A 23105-nucleotide genomic window follows, 5' to 3' on the forward strand; every position below is an offset into this window, starting at 1 on the left:
GGTTAGCCATTTTCTCCAAATTAAGAATAATCACTGTGGTTTGGTCCCAGAGCCCTAGAAATAGCTTTGTAACCCTTTCCAGATATTAACAACTTGTTTCTCTCATCCCTTCTGGAGTTTCCTCTGATCGTGACATACCAAACCTATGAATGTCTCAGAGTTGTTCTGCAAAGACCAGTGGTCCAAAATAAAAAACAATTTTATTTCTGTAATGAAAAAAGAGGAAAAAGGGACCCATTCACATTTTGTCTAAAGACCTGAAATCATTGTGTGTGAAAAAAAATTTAAGAGGAAATAAGGAAGGGGCAAATACTTTTTCACAACACTATCTCCAAGTATCCAAACAGAACTTCCCTTCTTGACAAAAAAACAAAAGCCATTCCAATCCTATTTCTGCATTTATTAACACATCAAAAAGTCAATAAAATAACATTTAAAATGATCCATATGAAATATGTACAGATGTGCAAGAGAAGAAGTGGCTTAAATGTCTCTAGTATGTCGTCATCTGGGCTCCAGTCTCCGCTTCTTCACATGATGTCCGTGTCTGTGTGGGCTGATTGAAGCATCTGCATTGAGGGAGAAAGGGGGCTTCTTTAAACGAGCAGGAAATTAGCTGTACAGTACGTTCCCGGACTCGATGCGGCCAGGGTGGCCAACCGTGAAACCTGGAGGGCCACAGGTATGCTGCTTTTTGTTTCCATCTTTAAAAAATGTTTTTTAAAAGACCAAGTCGAGACTTGAACTAGGTGAGGTACGTTTGATCAACCGCTTTATTTGCTCCGAGAGCAATGTTCTATTGAATGGACCAAAATGACACCCTCCACAAATTCTCCTGGGCTGCCGTAAAAAGTCACTCATACATACAGTGGCTTTGTCAAATGTGGTCAGAGATTTAGCTTTTAAGAATTGTAAATGGTTTAAAAAATAATAATAATCCATATACTGTTACTATATATGACATTTCGCTACTATTACCTTGATGGGTGGAATTGCCCATGTGGAGAGCGGGGTGCTGGTGCTGGTGCTGGTGCTGAATCTGGTGCCGGTTCTGGTAGCTGTTTGTGGGCTGTGGTTCCTGGGGCCGAACAGGAGCCCGGAGCGATGGCACTCTCTGCGGAGTCCTGCTGCGGGTCGTCATCTGGTGCCCGTTGCCCTGTGCGGAGGGGTGCGAGCCCCGGTCACCCCCGGCCTGGGCCTCCAGGGTGTCGATGTCGTCCAGGTTCAAGTCCCACAGCTCCGGGTCCTCTGGAAGAGGGCGGGACACTGGGATCAGGAGCCGCCCGTGATGGTTGGATGTGGTTTGATGTGGCTGAATGGCTGAATGTGGCTGAATGTGGCTGAATGTGGCGGTTCTGTACCTGCCAGGAACTCGTCCTCAGCGTTGAGGGACGCCCGGGGGCCGGCGGGTGTGCTGTGGTTGACCCGCCAATCATCCTGGCCCAGGGAGCCTGACCGCCCTGAAACGGACACAGGGCTTACACCGGCGCAGAGGTGGGCAAAGAGGGCCGTATCCATTTCTGGATTTCACACCAACTTCTGGCCTCAATTACATAATTAGCCTTTTATGCCATCTGACGTTTTAGCGTCAGTACATTTCTTGATGAATGACAGCCGAAGACTGCTCTTGTGTCCCCCGTTTTACTGTGCTCTACTCTTTGAGTGAACCAGTGTTGGTGCATGCTGCCAATTAGTTCATTTAGTCAGGGTAACTGGTGGAAACTAAAACCTGCATATAGACCGGCCCTCCAGGACCATTGCCCACCCCTGGACTAGCACCTGAGACTATCACAATAATGCTTTCAGGCCCTGCCAAACAGGATTTTTATAGTGTTACCACTAGTAGATGGTTTACTTTTGCCAAAAATCTCCATGTCACTGCTCATTTTACCATGAAAGTTGCTTGGGGCCTCCTCTCCCCTGGGTGGCGCTGTGTTTTCTTCCTTGGCCTGCAGCTGTGGCTTCTCGCTCTGCATCTTTCGGGCCTCCATCTCCTGGCGAAACCTTTGCTGTTGTTGCTGCTGCTTAAGTTTCCGCTGCTGTCTGGGGTCTGTGTCTGAGGACACGTCTACATCTACTGTCATCGACTCTCTACCCAGGTACACAGAGAGAGAGAGAGAGAGACTCACAAAGTCACACAAACAAGACAACTGGGTGGAGCTTGCAGCTGGGAAATGCGTGAAACTCTGAAAACAAGGCATACTTTGCCTACAAAAGTTTTGTTTTATATATTGTATATATTGTATTGTATATATAAAACAGAACTTTGATCTAAATGTAAATTGAGAACATTTATTTCAAGAGGACAATATACCTAGTATGTTGATAGAACGAAATATTGACTAGTAATATCTGCACAACAATTATTCAATAATTTTCTTAATTCCAATAAGCAGTGTTTGATGCGAGGAGTTTAGAATCATCAAGTATACTTTGATGCATGCTGTGTCAGTACAAAACCCAAGAACCCATCCAGTAAATTTGCGGGGGCATCCCTGCTCTTGGTTACTCGAGTTTTTTGAGCACCCGATACCTCAGCCATGCCGAGCTTCTAGAAGGTAACATCGCTGATTTTTGGAACGTGACCGAGAGGAGGTGTGTGGGTGGAGCTCTGTACCGCCGCGTTACCTGGAGGTGCCGGTGTGCCTGTTCTCGCTGTCCTGCAGGGCTGGGGTGTGTGGCGGCGGGTCCCTGGCTCCACCGCTCTCCTGGAGCCCCGGCTCAGCTCTCGGCTGCTCCAGAGGGGCCCTAGCGGACGTTCCCAAGCCGTCGCTGCTGCCTCTGCCACCGGCCCCACTCCCGCACCGGTCCCCCTGCTGCAGACTGCAGTACCTCGCCTTCTCCACTAGGGGCTCACCGTCCAGGCGCTTCGTCTGGTTCGGGTCCAGGGGAGGCTGGGGCTGAATCGCAACAGTATCACAATGTCAGGCTTACTCACATCACATTAACTACTCAATATAGCATGTTTAATATAACTGAAATTGCATACAAAGCTGTACATCCATTATAATTTCCTTTTTGCTTTTTTTTTTTTTTTTTAATTACCAAAAAAAAAAAGGATCCTGACCTGCTTGGGAACCTTGTTGATGGCCATGAGGTACTGCTTGTTCAGGATACAGTTCCCCAGAGCATTTCCAAAACACCTTGGAGACAATCACATCATTGTCATACGCACAGTAAAAACCACAGAATTTCTGCACAACATATATTATTGGCAAGAAGAAAAAAAAAAAAAGGTCAATTAATGAATAAACTAAAGCTAATGAGGAGGAACCCAGAAAAACATGATCTCAAGTCAGGTGTAAGAATAGACTTTGACAGTGAGGTGACGTGTACTTTCGGGGTAGAGTGAAACTGACAATGACACCCTGAAATGCACATATTTCAGTTCAGGTGATGTTTGTGCTGCAAATAGCTTGTGGGACAGTTCAGTTTCTGATCAAAGTCAGGCCTCAAGCTTTTCCTGATTCACACTATGGTTATTTGTCTTACTTGAGGGCTCTCTTCAAACCGTCAGTAACGGCTTCTTTCCTGGCCTTCTCCAGTGACAAGGCTTTGGACTTCAGCCCCTCACTCACGCCATAGCCCACGTCTTCATGGTATGAGCCATCCTGCAACAAATAGACACCCTCACTCACTTTCTGAAAAAGCAAGCACATGTGTAGACATGCAATGATAATTTCTACTGAACATTTAACTGGATTTCAGCCTTCGGGCCAAAACAATGGTGTGCAGATCAAAATTATTCCTCAACTATGCAGAACATATGCACTCGACACTTTAGTTACGAGGTTAAACATTAATTATTTCATCACTGGTGAAATTGAGTTATTTGGAGACGGCACTTTAAAAATGTACATAGGCTCTATTTACAGTTTACTATACGTGCCAAATTTACAAAAATGTAGTTCACCATACACACTTAACAAGAACATTTACTAAATGTACATTAATTATTTATGCGCTTTTGCCGAACAATGGCCTTACCTTCAGCTGGACCTTGACAAACGCACTGACACCAACATAGAATTTGCCGTTGACGAGATCCACAAAATCTGCAAGGTTAAACCGCAAATTACATCGGATTCTGTTCGGCCAACATTCAGAAGTTGTGTACTCTGCTGCTCACCAACATTCTGCTGGGAGATGGAGTGGGACCACCCATTGTACCCAAACATCTCATTGGCCAGGCTAATCACCCTGTGTCCCTCAATGTAGCAGACCTTAACCAGAAAGATGTACCAGATATTTAGTCACCACACACGTTGCTTGCTGGACATATAGTGTAGTGCATTTATTCAGAATAGCTGGAATTGAAAGATCATAATTGTAACCTTTTGACCACCTCCTGCCATTCTGCTGCTGATGTATTCTGGCCCAAGATTCCGTCGCAGTGCATTCTGGACCGCTTGGTACTCATCAGCGGTGTACTTGTACTGTTAATGATAGGTTAACTGCATTAGTACATCATCTTCGTTGTCTATCTTTCTTTGGTTTTTAAATGTCCTTTTTAAAAGAGTAAAACTGGTCATTTGCATGTAAATTGTGGGGTAAAGCAAAAGTCCACAGACCCTTCCGAAGGCGGTGGAGGCTCGCTCGTCCTTGGTGTCACTCTGCAGGCTGGTCTCATTGTGCATTTTCGCTCACTCCTGGGCGTTGCGGATAAAATTTCAGGTGGCTAATGTAAGCCAGAATCTGTGACAAGATCTAGCTTGCTAGTTGCCAAAATATACTTGCTTGAATGCTGGTTTACATCTACCTATCGTAGCTAGCTAATTGCCATGCTGGTACAAATACGGGTAGCTAACTTTACACACAATGGTTAAAGTTAATAATAACTTGGCTAAGTTAGCCTACGTTCCTGAACCATCTCTCAGATGTAGTGAAACAAAATATATGTATGCCATATGCAATTATTTATCTATGTAACGAACAAGCATGTGTGAATTTGATAACCAGGTGCAGAAAAGCAGAAAATGCATTTACCTTACAGTTTAAACGAGGAGCTAAATTAATAACTGTAGACTAAGTGCACAGCTGTCTTTCTAACTTCCCGCTCAGGGTGTCAACAGCGAAAGGCATGATGGGGGATACTGAACGTCAAAAGCTTGCGACTGTGGAAGTTTACTGCCATCTTGGTAGAGGCAGCAAAGGTTAAGAAAGTATCTCGCCTTTTTACGCGTTGTGGTTAAAACGTCTGAATGTACCGTAGGCATGCTTAGGACAATAGTAGCAAATTAGCGTACTAACTTCGAATAAAAAGTCATGGCACTAAGCAGCGCTGAAGCTACCACGAGGCTCTTTGTACATGCGCAATAGTTACCCAAACAAGTAGTCGCCATTTCGTGACTTTGGATTCATTGTATTGTGTTACAATAAATATTTAGCTAATTTAGCTATATGAATCACGGGTTCTCGAAACCTGCAGGTCTGTGGCGCTTTTCCCCTAACAATTCTTGATACAAACAGTTCCTATAAATAAACGCCGCAGACAGTAGTTCGAGTTTGTGCTTCCACCAGAAGGTGGTGGTGTTGTGTGCTATAAAGAGGTTTTGTAATATCTTTACCTTGATACTTATTTTCTAATTGACTAATCGAAGACTTCAGAAAGCTGTTAATGCTTAGGAAATAACAGTAAAATGTATCTGATATAACTTAGCATAGGCGTCACTGCACGTTTTTCTTCTGTTTACAGTTTGCAACTCAATTCTTTGTAAATTATTTAGCCTAAACTCTTGTTCAGCTGGATGATAATGGATACGCTGGCTTGGCAGGTATATATACTCTCGTATCCTCTCTTGTAGTAGGTATATTGCGTTCAATTCTGTCGTTCTTTGAAGACCTAAGAGCAATTATGCACTAAATTCAGCCCAATGATAATGAAGCTCAGTAAGATTTTACACCAATCCACAGACCAGACCACTTATTCTCAAATTCTAAATTCCTATGTAATTATGTATCCTAAATTTGGAGCTAAAATGCCCAGTCAGATAGCCAAAAACTATCTCTCACTTAACTTTATTATAATAATCATTATGGCACAAGTCCAAAAGGAGCATTCAAGAAGCCCCTAAATATACCATACATCACATGGCTTTGAGATAAAATTTAATATGAAGGCTAAAAAGTCTATATAAATCAACTGAAAGAAATGGAACGCAATCACAAATCTTTCTAATGGCATAATGCAAATGTTGTTAGTTTGCCATATCTGGCTTTTATAGGCCAGTTCTACTTAAATTGCAAATGGTAAGTTGTCAAAAAGGCATGGCACCCAATGAACCTCACAATTTTCTGAGTTATCACTGTATGACTATCCATTAAATGATAATGGTATTCTTGACCCTAATTTGATTTCTAAATTATATTTGACATCTAATTGATCTGGTCTGAGAGGATAGTTCTCTCAGTGACGCAATATACATCTCATGTTTCATTTTCTACAGTAAAACTACTGTTATGTGGTGTTGAAACACACGCAGACACTTATACACCCACATGTGCATATTTTTAGAGGCAGAGTCAGTAACATCATCTGATAATGGCTCGATGGTCATTATGGGATGCTTGATCCAACAGCAGCACATTTGAGGGCCAATCTGGAAAGGTCCTCTTTTGTGTTGCCAACGCTGCGTTGTTTCTTAGTTACGGTGCCATGCATGGTTGGGAAGTTAAAAAACTTATGATGGGAAATGAAAAAGGGCCAACGGAAGGAAAGAGAACCACATTTGGAACAATTTTTAACAACATGGCTGTTGCCTCCCGATACAAGCTGCAAAGGAAAGGCGTTTTTACCATGCTTGTGGCAAGTGTGTCACTGGAATGAAAGTGAGATAAAATCTCCTCTCAGACAGTAACAGGGGGCCCACTGTACAAAGGGGGAACTGGGTGATTTTCTGCATGACCACAGTAACTAGTAATTTCACCACTCTTCGTAGGGAGTGGAGATGGTCACAGTAATTGCATTGGTGTCAGAATCCGGGTATCATCTCTTTTGAAGAAGTCATTAACGGCACTTCGTCGCTGTGGACTGAGACAGTGCCCTGGCAGTCCCTCATTATAAGGCACTTCCATTTACGCCCTTTGCCAAAGAAATTAAGGGCTACGCCACTGCCCTGTCCAAGGCCTGACGACGCACTGGCAGCTCTTCAGCTCACCACCTGACCAAACAGCAGTTGAAAGGTTTTTTTTTTTTAATTCAAAAAAAGGCCTAGCAGGCTCTGTCCCTTTTGCTGTTTTATTCTGCTAACCCAAATGCCTCTTATAGCCACACCTCAGCTTCACAATGCTGGGTACTTGCTATAAGGAGCTGTGTGAGTCCTTTGTTTTTTTTTGTTTGTTTTTTTGTCTAGTTCTGTAATCATGGTCATCCCCACCCCTGGTGTCGTCAGTTCACTTCATCAAGGACACGAGGAACAGGGCAGCAGCAGCACAGCGCCTTTTAACCCCATAAGAGCAGTAAAGATTAAAGTCAGAGCTGTAAGTAGTACATTGCGGTGCGGACCTGTTTGCCGTGGTGACGTCAGCCAATCCCCGGAGGCATAGAGAAAATGTACAATATTTATGTGCTGCACTTGCATGTTCGTGTTATCATTACATCTGACATTTTTGCACTGTTCCTAGTTCATTATGTACTAAAAAAAGAAGTGAATGTTTGTGTGGTGCCTGAGGCGCTGAGCTTGTGTAAAGAAGGCCACTGTCTCTGTGAAGCACCCGGTAAGTGGCCCTATTTTCTCCCCTGCAACTGCTGGAAATCAGGGCTCCACATTTAGATCAGTAGCTGTGTTTAATGGCATGCTTGTATCATTTGCTCACAGTATATGGGAGCCAGGTCCCCAGCGGAGACCACTAATCATACTCTTTTTCTAATTTTAGGCTGGCATCACTGAGGCTTAGGAGACTATATCATGCTTATTCACTGCAACTCTGTCTTAAAAAAAAAAAAAAAACTTCTTTCAAGTAGAAAATATTAGCTTGTTTTAAGTTACATATGACAAGTGAGGTTTTCTTGCCCCACTGGCAAATCTTGAAATAAAACTCTCACCTTATTGGCAATATTGTTACCTTATTAAGCAACAAAATGTCATATAAAAACATTTAAATCTAAATCTAACTGCTGTCATGGTCATATGGATTTGCTGCTGATCATATCACCAATCCCAAAACATCTCAATTCATTTTATTTATGTTATTAATTGCCTACGGTTTCATACAGTTCATCCAACCTCTTTGTTCCAGTCTGGGATCACTTGGTTGAAAACCTGCCTAGATGTACAGTACTTTTTATCAGCACTTATTTATTTTAATTTTTACCTCAAGATCATTCCTAAGTTAAAGTTCCCAGCCATGTTGCTGCAACCTTCTCTGCAATGTGTGAGAGTGCAAACAAGCCTGTTCTTGGAAATGCTTCATCTCTCACTGGTTAAGCTCACAGTCACACGCACTTACCCCCTTTGAAAGAGTGGGTTTTTCAGTGTCTGTGTTCAAGAACTGCATTGCTTTGTGTTCTGCCTGGTGATTGCTCACCATCAGCATTAGAATGTTCAGTTACAGTAAGAATCTTCTAGTCACATTTTTGTGATCTTTCACCTTAAAAGGGTTAAAAGTCAGAGAAGGTGGCAACTTTACATGAAGCTTAGGGGGTTGTTGGGCCTTGGTGACATGGACTGGTATGATTCAGTTTGGATACCAGACCTTAGAGCTAGGGGTGATAACTGCAGCGGGACAAATTCCAGAATGTTTATGATGGTCCACAGTCCATCCGTTACAAGTCTCTGAAAGGAGATGCATCAACCAGCTCTGGAAATTTGAAAACGTGTGGGGAGCACAAAACAAGAATCTCTCATCATTATTACATTTCGTTTTATTTTTATTTTTTTTCCAATTTGTTTGTTTCAACTGGAAATCCAGGTAAGGCGGCAATCTTACTTGGAGCCCCGACTCACTCAAGAACAGTGTCTCAACACGAGTAGTCTCTGAGCAGCCCATCAGCCCATTAGTTGGTGTAATTCACCACAATCTCCATAATCCATCTGACAATACTGTGAAATGAGTGGACCGTGATTCTAACAACGTCAGTAACTCGAGAGATATAAACTTAGCCTGACCTACTTATTGTGGGTGTACACATCGTGTAATATTGTTGCTGCTCGTAAAACAGTTGTTCATAATCTATACTTGATATAGCCATTCCTGCTCTTATTTAGGGTATGCTGGAATAGCACAAGGAAGCGGGGGGCGTCCAATTGTACCTTCGTGTACAATACTTATTAGCCTTATTTGCTTCAGTGAAACATCCGGCTATCTAAATGTATTGTATGCACAATGAATATACGATGCTATTGGTAAGAGTGTGCGCTAAATGTATAAACCAAACCAATAATACTTTCTTTCCTTGGCTGATTGATGTTAATGTCCTGAAAATGTAGCTGTGTGAACGCAGAATATTGTGAAAGATGATTAGGTAAAATTGCTTACAAAAGTACCCTGAATGAGCAAAACCTTCTCAAAGCAGAGTCGGTGAGTTAAAAAGTGCAAATTCTTGCACGCAGGTGCACCATTGCAGGTGCCGTGCGGAGAACCACTGTGGCTGTTTCTCAGATTAATAACCCGTGGGTTATGCAGAGCTGCACTCTGGTGTAGGACATGACTCAAGTCTTATGGTAATACCGTATATCAAAGGGTTCTTTTACGACCACCGTGTTCCTTGACTCCCTGAGTTATGAGATATGACAGCACATAGGTTGCACACCTTTCCTTTTCTGATTAATGCTGGTGACGGGAACGTACTGGCTCTGATAGGCCATCACAGTGTGATGGAAGGCTAATGCATTCGGTCTTGTCATCCTCCCGTTTGCCTGTGACAGCTTTCACTGATGCATGCTGGGAGAGTTCCCCTCGAGCCTTCTTCGAGTCGTCTGCGTCCCGAACTTTAGATTCTGTGTGGCGGCTCTTCAGATTTCAGATTCTGCGTGATGCCACGTATATGCAAGAAACCATTATTTTCTCTTATATGTAATGGGGCTCAAACCTCTCTGTAGTTCAGACAATGAGACACTGATGTGAGTGTTTTTGTGAAGGCCATCGGCAGCACTGGATGATATTCAGGGTTGTAATGATCAGAGTGAATGGTAGAGACTGAAATAGTGCTGGAGTGTGCCTTTGTGTAGGCCGCTCTCGTCTGAGTTGGGACCAATAAGCTTCATTACCATGAGGTACAATAGGACATGGAGTGGTTTTGGAGGGGGGAGAGGGCATGATTGGGAGGATGAATATGGGCCTTGATAAACATCACAAACACATCTCTCACCCTGTCTCCATGAAAGCGTTTTTTGTTTTTGCATCACAACAGCGGCGGTAAATGTGTGGCTGTGCTTCTCTCTTCTGGGTTAAGTGGTTCTTGGCGATCTAGAGTACAATATGTCCCTCCATATATAAACATTACAAAGCAGTGTTGTACATGAGGTCATTGGGCTTTGTCAGACTGGCGACCGGAGGGCTGTTTTCCGGTGGCAGACAGCTGCAGGAACTGAAGGTGTGGTCTGTAACATGAACGCTTTTCTAGTGTGTAGACGCAGATTTGATCCCCGTCCAGCCCTGCCCAGCCAGCGCAGACCTTGGCCTGGAGCCAACAGTGCCAAATGGGGAGAAGTTGGAATGATTCCAAGGGCCTTGACTGACCGGTGCCCTCAGAAAATTGTGCTGTAATTGTGCAGGGTTTGCGGTGGCCCAGAGTGCAGGGCACAGTGTGAGATCGTTTCATGGGTCTCTGGTAGCACCCCTGCTTGGAGGCGTACAGAGCTGTGTGTGTCTAACTGGCAGTAGAGAGAGTGGTTCTCAGACTGGGTGGTAGTCTATGTCTCGCTGTGCAACTGGCAGTAGAGAGAGTGGTTCTCAGACTGGGTGGTAGTCTATGTCTCGCTGTGCAACTGGCAGTAGAGAGAGTGGTTCTCAGACAGGGTGGTAGTCTATGTCTCGCTGTGCAACTGGCAGTAGAGAGAGTGGTTCTCAGACAGGGTGGTAGTCTATGTCTCGCTGTGCAACTGGCAGTAGAGAGAGTGGTTCTCAGACAGGGTGGTAGTCTATGTCTCGCTGTGCACCAGCAGCCTCATGGCGCCCTGCACACAGTGTATTCCTCCAGCGTGTGACTCAGCCCGGAGGACTGGGAAATAAACAGGAGCAGGGCCAGCGTGTAAAGCCTGCTCCAGCAATGAGTCAGGCTGACAGACACAGTCGGCCAGTCCAGATTGAGGGAGAAAAATATGTTGGTTTAAAAAAATGTTCTTTTTCAGGAAGCCACAGTTGGCATGTGGGAGTTAGAGTGCAGCGCTGTTCTCCTCACCCAAGGATTGAGCTGTCTGCTCCAGGCCAGCAACAGACGGCACACCACCCCACATTCCACATAGTTCTGGGGGCCGGCTATGAAACTAGTAAAGTGTCCACTTCAGCCCTGCGCTCTCAGTCTAAGAGGCTCATCTGCAGAAGTGTGTTCTTAATGTGTGAAAGGGGATCTCTGTGAATGTAATCGACCTCTCCGAAGGAAAGCCCTTCTCCTGTGACAGAAACCCCAACGTCTCGCTATCTCGGACGGAGCCTCTCCTGTTAAAATGATTCAGCACGGAGGCTTATTTTGGGTATCCAGCCCTTTGGGGAGTGTGGTGGTATGAAAAGGGCCGTCTGTAGTGCTCGCCGTGGCTCAGCTCTGCCGACAGGTCTGGGCGGCGGTGGTGGTGGTCATGGGAAATGAGTGCGAGAGGCACAGCCGTCTGGCTCCGGCACCTGCATGCACACAGCCTGACCTTCACAAGGGCTGGAGCTCAGCCTGTTTTGTCTGGGTGGGAAAAAAAGGAGGCGCTGAATAAAAAAAGTACTTTTCTGTGAGTGTGTATGTGTATGTGTTTGTATGTATGTGTGTGTGTGTGCGTGTGTATGTTTGTGAGTGTGTGTTTGTATGTATGTGTGTGTGTGTGTGTGTTTGTATGTGTGTGTGTGTGTATGTGTTTGTATGTATGTGTGTGTGTGTGTGTGTATGTTTGAGTGTATGTGCTTGTGTGTGTGTGTGTGTGTGTGTGTTTGTGTGTCTGTTGTGTCTGTATGTATGTTTGTGTGTGTGTCTGCGTGTATGTTTGTGTGTGTGTGTTTGAGTGTATGTGTGCATGTATGTGTGTATGTTTGAGTGTATGTGCTTGTGTGTGTGTGCGTATGTATGTTTGTGAGTGTGCGCGTGCGTGCGCGTGCGTGTAATAGTAAAGGGAACTTCAGCCAGCTTATATGCCCCTTTTCCCCTTCAACAATGAATTGACACTGGAAACAGAGCGGGGAGCTGGCATTCGGCAGCGGGTCCCAGAGCAGACTGTCGGGACGCCGGGGCGCCCCCCCGCTCCGATGGCTCTCTGTGTTTTGTATACAGGAGGACGAGTGCTGTGACAACACCGTCCCTCAGCCCGCCGGCTGGAGGATGCTGGGACGGGGGAAAGAGGCCTTCTGGTCGCGCACTCGCTGAAGGTGAACGTGACCCCGGGCAGCCCGTCTCTCACTTCTGCCAGGGTCTGTTACATATAAAACAGGTGTTTATTTTCCCTCGCCGAAATAACTCACCTTCTGCCGGCTTAATCATTGCAGGAAATGTGCTTTTGTTTCAGTGATTTTTCAACCGACTTGGCACGTGGTGGCGACTCGGATTAGCCCAGGGCAGGTTCTCAGTTCTCACAAGCATTATTGAAAGGCACAGCCGCTGTGTGAAGTCATTTTCTGCCGAGTTTATTAGATTTCTCCAGTGTGGTGTGCAATAAGTGATGGTATATAGGGCGGAACTAGACATACAAACAGTTGCAGTTTATGTGGAATGCAATTTATATAATATGATGAATCACAACGTATTATGATGCAATGTTGGAGCTGTAATGTAGCATAGCTAAGTGTTAATGCCGGCCTATGAAATATGATTTCATATGGCTGCCATACTGCATTGAGCAAAACTTGATGGGTTGACCTTTTCCCAGTAACCCAGAGTGAAATTATTTTGCTGTTGATCCGTGGGGCTAACGCTGATATTTCTCTGATAGGTTTGACAGCTTTAAGCCTTGGGCTGGTGGTTTAAGCCTCAGTCTGCTGGGGTCTGCTGTGCACTGCGGGGCCCCCTGAGTACCCAGCACTGACAGCCCCGGGGGCCCTGGGGCAGCGGAACAGCCCTGGGGCAACGGAACACTGGTCTGGGGGCCGGTAGGCTCATACTGGGGGCCCCATGCTCAGGTCAGAACACTGTGAGCACAAACCTTCCATTTCAGAACCTCTCCACTGGAGGAGAGCAGAGAAACAGGAAACCAGAGAGGATTCCAGCTGAGGACTTGTATGACTTTTTATAGCAAACAGATAAATGTGTGAAGCAGATTAGTTATTTTAGCAGCGGAGTGGGCCTTGTGTGTATGTGTGTGTGAGAGTGTGTATGTGTATATGTGTGTGTATGGGCACTTGTACATGTGTGTGAGTGAGAAAGAGAGAGGTGGAGAGTGGCCTGTAGGTCAGTCGAAAAGCAGGCATTTTGAATATCCGGCAGGGATGGAGACCCTGGGCGCGCTTCCTCTCCAGCTCGGCAGACTTCAGCAGGCTCTGTTACAAAGCACCCAGTCACAAGCCCAGCCAGAGCAGGGGGTGTTTCCAATGAGGTGAGCAGCAGAAGAGTTCACTGCACTCTCTGTTCCCCTCTGTGCCACACACACACACACACACACACACACACACGAATATGCACACTCACAGACACACGCGCACACAAATATGCAGGCTCATGTTCACGTTCACACACACAACATATGGACATATGTGCACACACTCTTGCTCACACACGCACACATACACACATGCATGCTCACTCAGACTCGTACACAGAACACACGTACACAGCCTCATGTTCACACACACGCACACATACACACATGCATGCTCACACACACTCGTACACACACTCATGTTCACACACACACACGCACATTCATGCTCACACCCACTCATACACACACTCATGTTCACACACACACACACAGACGCACGCACATGCATGCTCACACCGACTTATGCACGCACAAAACACGTACACACTCTCTTGTTCGCAAACACTCATGCACACACACACACACAGGCACACTCACACACACACACACACACACACACACACACAAAGAAAGGAGAAATGGTGCTGTGGCAGGTTGGAGGCTGCCTGCCGGCCAGAAGGGGATTAACCGGTCGAACCCCCCCAAACCGGTGGTGGTGTCACGCGTCGGGAATGCACCCTACTTTCAGCTTCCATCCGGAGACAGCCAGAGCTGCTGCCAGCCCGACCAGAGCCAGCAAAATACTAATGGCAGACTGATGCTGTCTCGGCCTCAGGGCTGCAGTCAGAGCTGGAAACTGTAAGAAAGACAGAATTAAAAAGCCCACTGAACGGAAATCACACCGCAATCAGTAGGTGACTGTGGTGGGACCTCTTTGAAATGGAACGCAGTCCTCAATATGGAGTCCCTTAGCATTTTATCACTTGCCACAGCTGGGAAGGAGATGGTTTCTGTGTTGTGGTCACCTTCCCTTGGCCTCCTAACCAACCTGGGGGAGGTCTGGTGGGGAACCATCCCCCCAGTGTACCACATCAGGGGACTCTCTGAAGAGGTTATGGTGAAGGAACAGGACTGCTTTGCCATGACAAACATATGTCCTTTCTTTGAATGTGAGAACTGTCTTTCAGCAACTAGAAAGTGAAAATACCGATGTTAGTTCTCTTAACGTGGGTTGGGCCATGTGTGTCATAGAGTCTACCAGTGTCTAGAATTATTCAGCAGGACGAATACAACAGCACAAAATAACAGAGTTTCAATTAAACTCACACTTCATAGCAGTCTAACAAGTAAAGAAAGGCTTTATTGTGGAGGGAAGATGATCAATCAGTACCATTTATAAAAGACTGACATTAACCTTGCCCTCTGTGAGCACAAACACAGCCAAACCGTGCCAGGAAAGTCCCCCTCCCACACCCTCACAGAACCCCTTCGCTGTTTGACGGCCATGTTGTGCTTCTCTTTTTGTGTCTACACCTGCATGTCTTATGTCCATGCGATGCATTACTTTGCTCCGATTGGTCAGAAGCGCCCTGTGCGCGAAACAAGAGAAAGGCAATGGCACATCGCTCATGTTTACCCGCAACATCTTGTACCACGAAACACACTTAATGGGAAAATCCCATGGACCTGAACTAAGTGTGATAAAAGCACATTACTGCTGCTTCAAATGTCAGGGGGGCAGGGAGCCCGAATGCGTCGGGCCACGCGAGGTTGCTGCTCTTTTCGTGTTTCCCTGGTGCCGGACCACTGATCGGACAACAGTTAAAATGCTGGGGAGGGCCAGTGCTGGGACAGGGGGAAAGCAAAATGGCGCAGCAGTTTATGAGATTGAGGAGGAGGGTTGAGGATTGCAGGGAGACTGAAGGAGAGCGAGAGGGGGAGAGTGAGCAGAATGGGGCTAGGACGGACAGTGAGAGAGCAGAGAGGTGATGGGATGGAGAGAGTGTGGGAGAGAAAAGGGACAGGGGGTAGGGGTAGGTTTGTAAAGAAACACGACCAGCCTCCCTCTCCCCGGGACAAAGAGCTCGGAAGGGCGCTTATTACAAACCATTTCTTCACAACGAGGATGGGATGAAGTCAATTTTAAAATGTAATATTACGCCGTTTACTGTTCTAAACCACATGGGCTTGCAGTCGTTACATACTGTGTACTGAATGTACTTCAATTCAGTTTTATTCATATGATGCTTAATGGAAAACAAGGAAGATTGAACCCAAACCCTTTAAAAAGCAGCGAGAAGGAATGAAAAAAATGCTCAGGGAATTGGATTGTTTGTGTGACGTGATATTTAAAATTTAGTTAATATTTAATATTAGTTTAATATTAGTTCATATTTATTTGGTTTTCTTATGTCATTAAAAAGAATCCTACTATGTACGTAATAGGAGCGGTGGTGTGGCAACGTGGCGTAAGAATTGGGACACCATGGGGAGCATATCCATCATGGCTGCTCCTGTTTGGCAGTTAGGAATTAACCCCAGCGCAGAGGGGAGGAGGGGAGGACTCAAAGTAGTATTTTTTTAGGCTGCTTTTGAAAACAGTGGCGGGGGGTGGGGGGGTGAGAGGGTGAGATCAATGGCAGGAAAACTAAGCTGCTGCCAGCGTTTACAGAAATAATCCCTAAATCGCGGGACTCCACCAGGACCAATGGGGGGGGGGGGGTTTCTTAAATCCCACCCTGTGTTTCCTCTTTCCCTGCTTTTGTGTGCTTCCCAGTCCCTCCCTGCCCATCACCCCCCAGGAGCCAAAATCTGCAGAATACCAATTCACAACCTGACTATGTCACATTCATTCATCTCACTGAGGTGGGGAATGGAGGAGTGTTAAAGGGTGCCAGATAGATGTTCAACTGGAAATCATCAAATTAAATGTACCATTTGAGAATTACAGGATCTACTGAGGGGACTACTTACTATCCCTAATAAACTGTAAAAGGTTTCTAAAGAGTAAAATTGTACATTGATTTTCCAGCTCAGCGGATAACCAGTGTAATTTTTATGTCTCACATATAGTAAGATTTTTCCCCAGGTTTTAATGCATGTGAGAGACTAGGAAATGAAAAATGGGAGTGGGTCTGTTAATCCAGACCGCTTGCTTTGGCGTGATTTAGGCTGTTGTTGTGGCCCAAATGGCTGCTAGGTAGTGGAGATTGCAGCTCAGCCTTCTTATAATTTTGCTGAGATCCAGTTTTCTCCATCTTTGCATATTCAAAACCCCCGCCGGCCCCAATCCAAGTGCGTGGAACTGCACAGGCCACTGAAGACATGAAAACATCCGTGGATTTGATGCTGACAGGGGTGTGGCAGCGTGAAATTGTTTCCACAGGGCTCTTGCAGAAACCCAAGTGTGAGTGATCCGTTTAGAAAAATAGAATTTCCCTCAGAATAGAGAGGAATTTTAGACTGGATATTGCTGCCCATGACAATAAACATCGGATAGTTTTTTTAGCAAGTCTGACCAGGCTGTGGTGACTCGAAACTTGAGCAGAGCAGATGAGCCGTACTGTGGATACGGACAAACACACTGGTGGTTTTTGTGAGAATGGAAATGGTTGGTCACGAGAGCAGGAATTCACGCCCTGGAGCACACTGCTTTTTGTAAGCAGCGCAGAAATAGCCAACTCCGTACCGCCGGGGCCAGGACCGACACCCCGGCTCCTAACCTCAGCACCGCTATTGGTTTAAGGCTGCCGTTGGAACGTGCATAACTCGCGGTGGCATTTTTTTGGCGGACATAATCAGCGGCCTTGTGGGCCAGTGGGTCTCTGGCTCTCGCACGCTAGGGGTACTGTGCCGTGAATACCCCCCCAACAAAAAAATATGCCTTCTGATTTCGTCCCGCTGCGGAGTCCCGCCGCGCCCTGACCCCGCCGTTTATCCCGCCGAAAAACGAACGACTCCCATGCCTCACGGGTCAGTGGCGTGATGCATTAGCCTTCCGCTCGCGCCCCAGCTCTGGGACCGGGGCTTCCCAGCTTCCATTAGCCTCTGCTCCCCTCCCCCCGGGGGGAAGCAGCCAGTGTGGGTCCCTCCAACGGGAGGCAAGGCGGTGGCAGTTGTTATCGGGCACAGAGCAACGCACTGTCAGCTGTAGAGGAACGATATTACAGTGCATTAAATTATTACTGTGATTCTCATGTTCTGAGTTTAAAAACAGTCATGGGCGGCCTGTAGCATAATGGTTAAGGTAAATGACTGGGACAGGCAAGGTTGGTGGTTTGAATCCCAGTGTAGCCACAATATGATCCGCACAGCCGTTGGGCCCTTGAGCAAGGCCCTTAACCCTGCATTGCTCCAGGGGAGGATTGTCTCCTGCTTAGTCTAATCAACTGTACATCGCTCTGGATAAGAGCGTCTGCCAAATGCTAGTAATGTAATGGTCCCTCTTTCCCTTCGCTGCCAGCCAAAGCTTCAGCTTCTGGTTCAGCTAGAGCAAGGGTGTCAGACTCCAGTCCTGGAGAGCCACAGTGTCAGTAGGTATTTGTGGTTTCCTTTCAATCGGCAGCCAATTAAGGCCTTGAGAATAAGGTGTTTGGACTCTTTAGCCAATGAAAGACTTTCAGCTCTTACCTTTTACCTTACATTACATAAATGGCATTTGGCAAACGCTCTTATCCAGAGCGATGTACAGTTGATTAGACTAAGCAGGAGACAATCCTCCCCTAGAGCAATGCAAGGTTAAGGGCCTTGCTCAAGGGCTGTGTGGATCTTATTGTGGCTACGCCGGGGATCGAACCAGCAACCTTGCGGGTCCCAGTCATGTACCTTAACCACTACGCTATGGGCCGCCCATGACTGTTTTTAAACTCAGAACATGAGAATCATAGTACTAACTTAATGCACTGTAATATCATTCCTCTACAGCCGACAGTGCATTGCTCTGTGCCCGGTAGCAACTGGCACGGCCTAGTTCACAGCGCCGAGAGGAAATGCCTGAATGGCAGGTGCCAATTGGGAGGTCGGCCATTTTAAAGCAAGCCTCCTTGCTGTGAGGTTACATATTGCGGTTAATGATTCCAGAGGAATTATCTCTGTATCCCACCCGTCCCCAGAAAGGCAGGAAGACAGCTGGGCCTCGCTGCTGGGGCACAGCAGTTGTGAATATGGTCGAGGGAATGCCACTCTGCTCTGCGTCTTTCCGAAAGCAAGAACAAGCCAGGCCAAAAAAGAAGCTATGCTTTGATGTGGGAGACATGGAAATGAAACCGTTCAGTGCCTTTTTTAAAATATTTTCCGACGGTTTTTATGACCTCTGGATAGATTTGCCGTGTGGGTGTGTGCCGTCCTTTGGATTTCGGTGTCGTCTTCTGCATTCTGCACGATTTATCTTTCGCGAGTTTCAGTACCCCCCTCCTGCTGCAGTGGGCCTCACTAAAGGTTCAGCGTTGTGAGGAAGCCCCTGCAATGAGAGCAGGAGATTAAGTGAGAGAGCGCCCCAAACATTTTGACGGTGGTTAGACCTCAATCAAGGTCGGTCATGGAGGTTGATATTATGTGGATTAGTGGGGCAGAAATATACTTTTTTTTTTTTTGGATGAAAAAAAAGAGTACAAAACACAGATGTATTATAGATAGAAAAGTAGTCACGTTATGAATCGATGCTGATCAGTCTTGTAGCCATGACGCAGGTCAAGAATTTGTTTGGGGGCAAATATCAGTCAGACACCTATTACATTGGACCACCACACTGAAACCATTGGAAGAATAAGGTCTCCTAGTTCACTGTTCTGTTCCTCTGAGCTCATAGACTAGTGGACCGAACCTTGTTAGTGCACAAGCTGCATTGCTGATTGGATACTGAAGGCCGGTGGAGGCTCGTCCCTTTGAATCCCTGTTTATGAATTTTATTAGGGTTATTTCCAGACCCTTTATGGCAAGCCCACAGTTAAGAACAGATAAATTCAACCTTGGAAGTTAGACTTTGGCATTATTACGCCACCCTTGTTATTGGTGTCAGGAAAAGAATAAAAAAAGTTATCCTGTACAGAGATTACTATAACACATGTTTCATGGCTACATAAATGTATAGTCTTTATGTTACTCTATTCATTGTAATGTGATAATGGTGTTTATCCAATGTGTAATGTGATAATGGTCTTTTATTTAATGGTCTTTTTATGTGTGTGTGTGTGTGTGTGTGTGTGTGTGTGTGTTTGGCTTACTTTACACTGTGGGAACTTTAACACAGACACACCCCCTCCAAAGAGATCTATAAAGCTGTTTGGTTTTTAAAGATCTGCTTCCAGTATGAACCATCGTGGACTTTAAACTTACTTTCCCCAGAGTTTCCCTCATAGGCTACCGGAAGAGACATATTAAACCATCGCAGAACTTGCAGTACAGTGCCCATAACTGGTAAGATGAGTCATTAGCATAGACAAACAGTCCCTTGAAGTTGTTAACGTCTCCAGCAGCACAGATTCAGATCTTTTGGCACGGTAGAGCATTTCCATAAGCTTTTGTTGAAGCCTTTCCATAAGATTTTGTTCCATTAGCGTTTGTCTTTAATACTCCAACATTTCGTTAATGTTCCATTTTTTAAATTTGTTCATACCAGGCTCTCCCTGTCTCCTTGGTATCCACTATAAGGTTTTGACACACCCTATCCTTTTATCTCTTTCATTTCTCACTCTCATTTTCTGTCTTTTGTCTGCAGGAGAAGAATCTGCTGAGTCAGCCCCAATGTCACTGCTTTCACGTCCTGTTTAAATTTTAAGTAAATAGACTTTTTATGAGTACGGCAAAGTAATTATTCAGTTCACTGCCAAGGGACTTTTCTTTGTGTCAACACCACAGAATTTTGAAATGGCGTTCCTGGTCTTTTTATGGTTGCATAGAAAGAATCAAAATGTCCTAAAATATGATAGCCACTTGTCACCAGGTCTGTCACCCAGTGTTCAGTCTGTTAACGGTTTCCTCATGTTGGCCTGAGTTGGTACATCTTTTTGTGTCCAGGCACTACTGTTCAGAGTCTCTACTAACCAAGTCATGAATTACTTAGTGACCTTCACAGTGAAAGCACACCCTTCAAAGTGCGTTCAGTTTATACTGTAACTGTGTGTGTGTGTGTGTGTGTGTGTGAGAGAGAGAGAGAGAGAGGGGAAGAGAGCAAACTTTGTTAGTTTCACTCATCTTCATTGTGAATACCGCATGTCATAGATACTGTAGATATCCAGTCACTTGACCTCTTTTCTCTACATGTATTGCTCCATATTGGGTAAGATTTATTTTCCCATTTATGTAATATAAAGTTTCAATAAATAATGAATATTGAGCAGCTGCTGCTGCTATTCATTCTATAGCGATATAAAGGTGTAGGGCAAACCTGTCCCATGATTATCCTATAGTCCTATTCGGCTACAAACATACTACAAATGACTACAAGTGTTCGTAGCCAACGATTCTCGTTTTTTAAGTACAACTACAGTAATTCGCTCCGCTATTCACACGGATCTGTTTAAATTCTCAAGACAACTTCTTTTAAGAGAGGCACTACCGCCGGCGTAGTGTCCGAGATCTGGCACACCTCCAGGACTTCAGGCTCCTGTGTGACTATTGAGCGGTTCTCACACGTAAACTACAGTACCTTAGCAGACACCACGGTGCGCGCACGCACGCACAGACTTGCAGACATTCAACCTCCACTGAGTCTGGAGACCGGGGGCTCACACTGGCAACTGGAGGAAACGGGGGAAACAAAACTACGAGTGACATTCACAGCAGCCAGCTTTGCGCACATCCGCACCAGCTATCGCAAGCGAATTCGGGGCGAAGAAACAATGACAGAGAAATAAGTCCAAACCCGGCCTCGGTTAAGTTGCTGTGAAGCGAACGCTAAAATATCTGTCCGTTTATTTTCTTCTTTATTTCATAAGTATTAGGGTATCTAATGACGACTGTTGACATCGAGCTCTTAAGCTTCTAGCTGACGACTGGAGAAAGGGAAGAAAAACGGTGGGTATCTATTTATTGTGGCTGTCTGTAGTAACAGGACTTTAATACATTTCCCTCAATATCGTTTCTGTCTGTGTTCACTATGCAATTTGTTGGACTGTGCAAGCAGTGTAATTATCAAACAGCATGCGTTCTGTCTGTGTGTTTATGTTGAATGACAAACAGCGTACCGAACGAAATCAGTCCACAAGCCAATATGCTGTGCTCTGTCTTATGCCGAATGACAAATACAAAGACGTCGGTTAGGGACTGACGGTAAGCCCCGTTCATCAGGTCGGTCTCCTTTGTGTCTCTTTGAAATGTAAACATCGATCAAGAATAAAAACGTCATAACAAAGAAACAACGGCTGACATGCCGAGTAAACACGGCACAGAATTGAGTGTGTCGCAGAACGGCGGTTCTCCTTGCGTAGTTTTAGGATGCACCTACAGTAGTGCCTTCTAAAGGACAATACCCAGACTGGCAATGCGAACAGACGGTCCGGGGGGAGCGCGTATGTGTTTGGTGTCTGTGTTGCTACCTCATCAGCCAGGTTAGCGCAGAACTAGAAACTGCTCACCTGTTTATATGCGCGATCATAGCTAGGCTACCTCATCCCACTTTCAACTAATTTCAAATGGCTTACATTTTAGACACAGCATCGCAGTGTCTGTATCTTAAACATCCTGGCGACTACTGTCACCCAAAGTGTCGTAAAATTACGTGAACTGTCTGTTGTTATTGTGATTTCTTATTCTACGCGTGGATAGATACGTCCCCAGTCTTGCTTCTCTTACTGACAGTCAGTAGGCTAATGTATTGAAACCTTGACCTCGAAAATTGCTATGCAAAATCAAAATTATGTTTTTTTCACCATTTGTTGGTTTTCAGTGCCTAATAATAGATTAGGCTACATAATTTATCAATGTTGGTGAATGCACGTGAACATCCTGGGAAGAGGAGCTCTGGATCTCTTTGCACTTGTGATCTGCACGTCCAATCCATGACGTATTTTTATTAACACAGTTGTAATACGTTAGAATTTCGTCAAAAGCAGGCTAACTGAAAACAGTACGTGGGACTATATCTGCCTGCTGCGTACGGTAACTTCATTGTTTTCTACAGTACGTAGACTGCAGATTTTACGTTGCTATCGGCAGATGGCGCCCTATTTCAGCAATTTTCTAATCACGTCTGCTAAAAGAAAAACAAACATACATTTATTTTTATTTTTTTGGTGCGAGCGGAGGGCGTTGGGGCAGAGCATCCCTGTGAATAGAAAGTCGAGGGTATTCACACTGTTCAGATGTGTTAACAGTTAGGCTCTCAGAGGACTGCAATGGCAAGATCACAGTTCACTTCCCCAACATTATACAGTATATCAGTTTGATGGCTCACATGACAAAGTGAAATCGCTGCAGAGGCGTGAAGTTTACGCTGTGGTGGAAGGGGCGCGGGATCTTTCCACTGTTTACTCAACAGGCCTTCCCGAGAAATCTGGCACTGGGATTATTTATGATGATAGCCACTGTGGCCTCTCAAGAAACAAAGCTATGGTCAGT

At 45.4% G+C, this 23105-nt stretch overlaps 2 protein-coding genes across 3 annotated transcripts in view; one reads left to right on the forward strand and one right to left on the reverse strand.

The window, feature by feature from the left end:
• Positions 1-442: 442 nt before the first annotated feature.
• On the reverse strand, positions 443-5087 carry rad52 (RAD52 homolog, DNA repair protein). The gene is made up of 12 exons (XM_061251515.1): positions 4987-5087; positions 4572-4649; positions 4335-4436; positions 4130-4223; positions 3988-4055; positions 3493-3611; positions 3068-3143; positions 2629-2900; positions 1892-2091; positions 1362-1460; positions 979-1248; positions 443-569 (listed from the first exon to the last, which is right to left on the reverse strand). The coding sequence occupies exons 2-12, from the start codon at positions 4635-4637 to the stop codon at positions 505-507; spliced, it is 1431 nt and encodes a 476-aa protein (XP_061107499.1). The 5' UTR covers positions 4638-4649; positions 4987-5087; the 3' UTR covers positions 443-504.
• Positions 5088-20776: 15689 nt separating this feature from the next.
• prr5a (proline rich 5a (renal)) overlaps positions 20777-23105 on the forward strand; it is a 40149-nt gene continuing 37820 nt past the window's right edge. Inside the window, exons 1-2 of one of the 2 annotated variants that reach the window (XM_061251518.1) lie at positions 20777-20826; positions 21485-21563. The gene's annotated coding sequence lies outside the window, so the exon portion shown is untranslated. Of the gene's footprint in view, positions 20827-21220; positions 21564-23105 lie in introns of those variants that run through there. The other variant, XM_061251520.1, reaches the window with a different exon arrangement.

Source organism: Conger conger, chromosome 8, assembly GCF_963514075.1.
Source record: "Conger conger chromosome 8, fConCon1.1, whole genome shotgun sequence".
Lineage (NCBI taxonomy): Eukaryota > Metazoa > Chordata > Actinopteri > Anguilliformes > Congridae > Conger > Conger conger.

Bases quoted from the DNA above. Each gene is read 5' to 3' on its own strand.
- rad52 (XM_061251515.1), bottom strand. From the start codon at position 4,637: ATGCACAATGAGACCAGCCTGCAGAGTGACACCAAGGACGAGCGAGCC. The intron at 2,901-3,067 runs GTCAGGATCCTT...GTTGCGATTCAG, and splicing joins TCAACAAGGTTCCCAAGCAG to CCCCAGCCTCCCCTGGACCC. The intron at 1,249-1,361 runs GTACAGAACCGC...GCCCTCTTCCAG, and splicing joins TGAGGACGAGTTCCTGGCAG to AGGACCCGGAGCTGTGGGAC.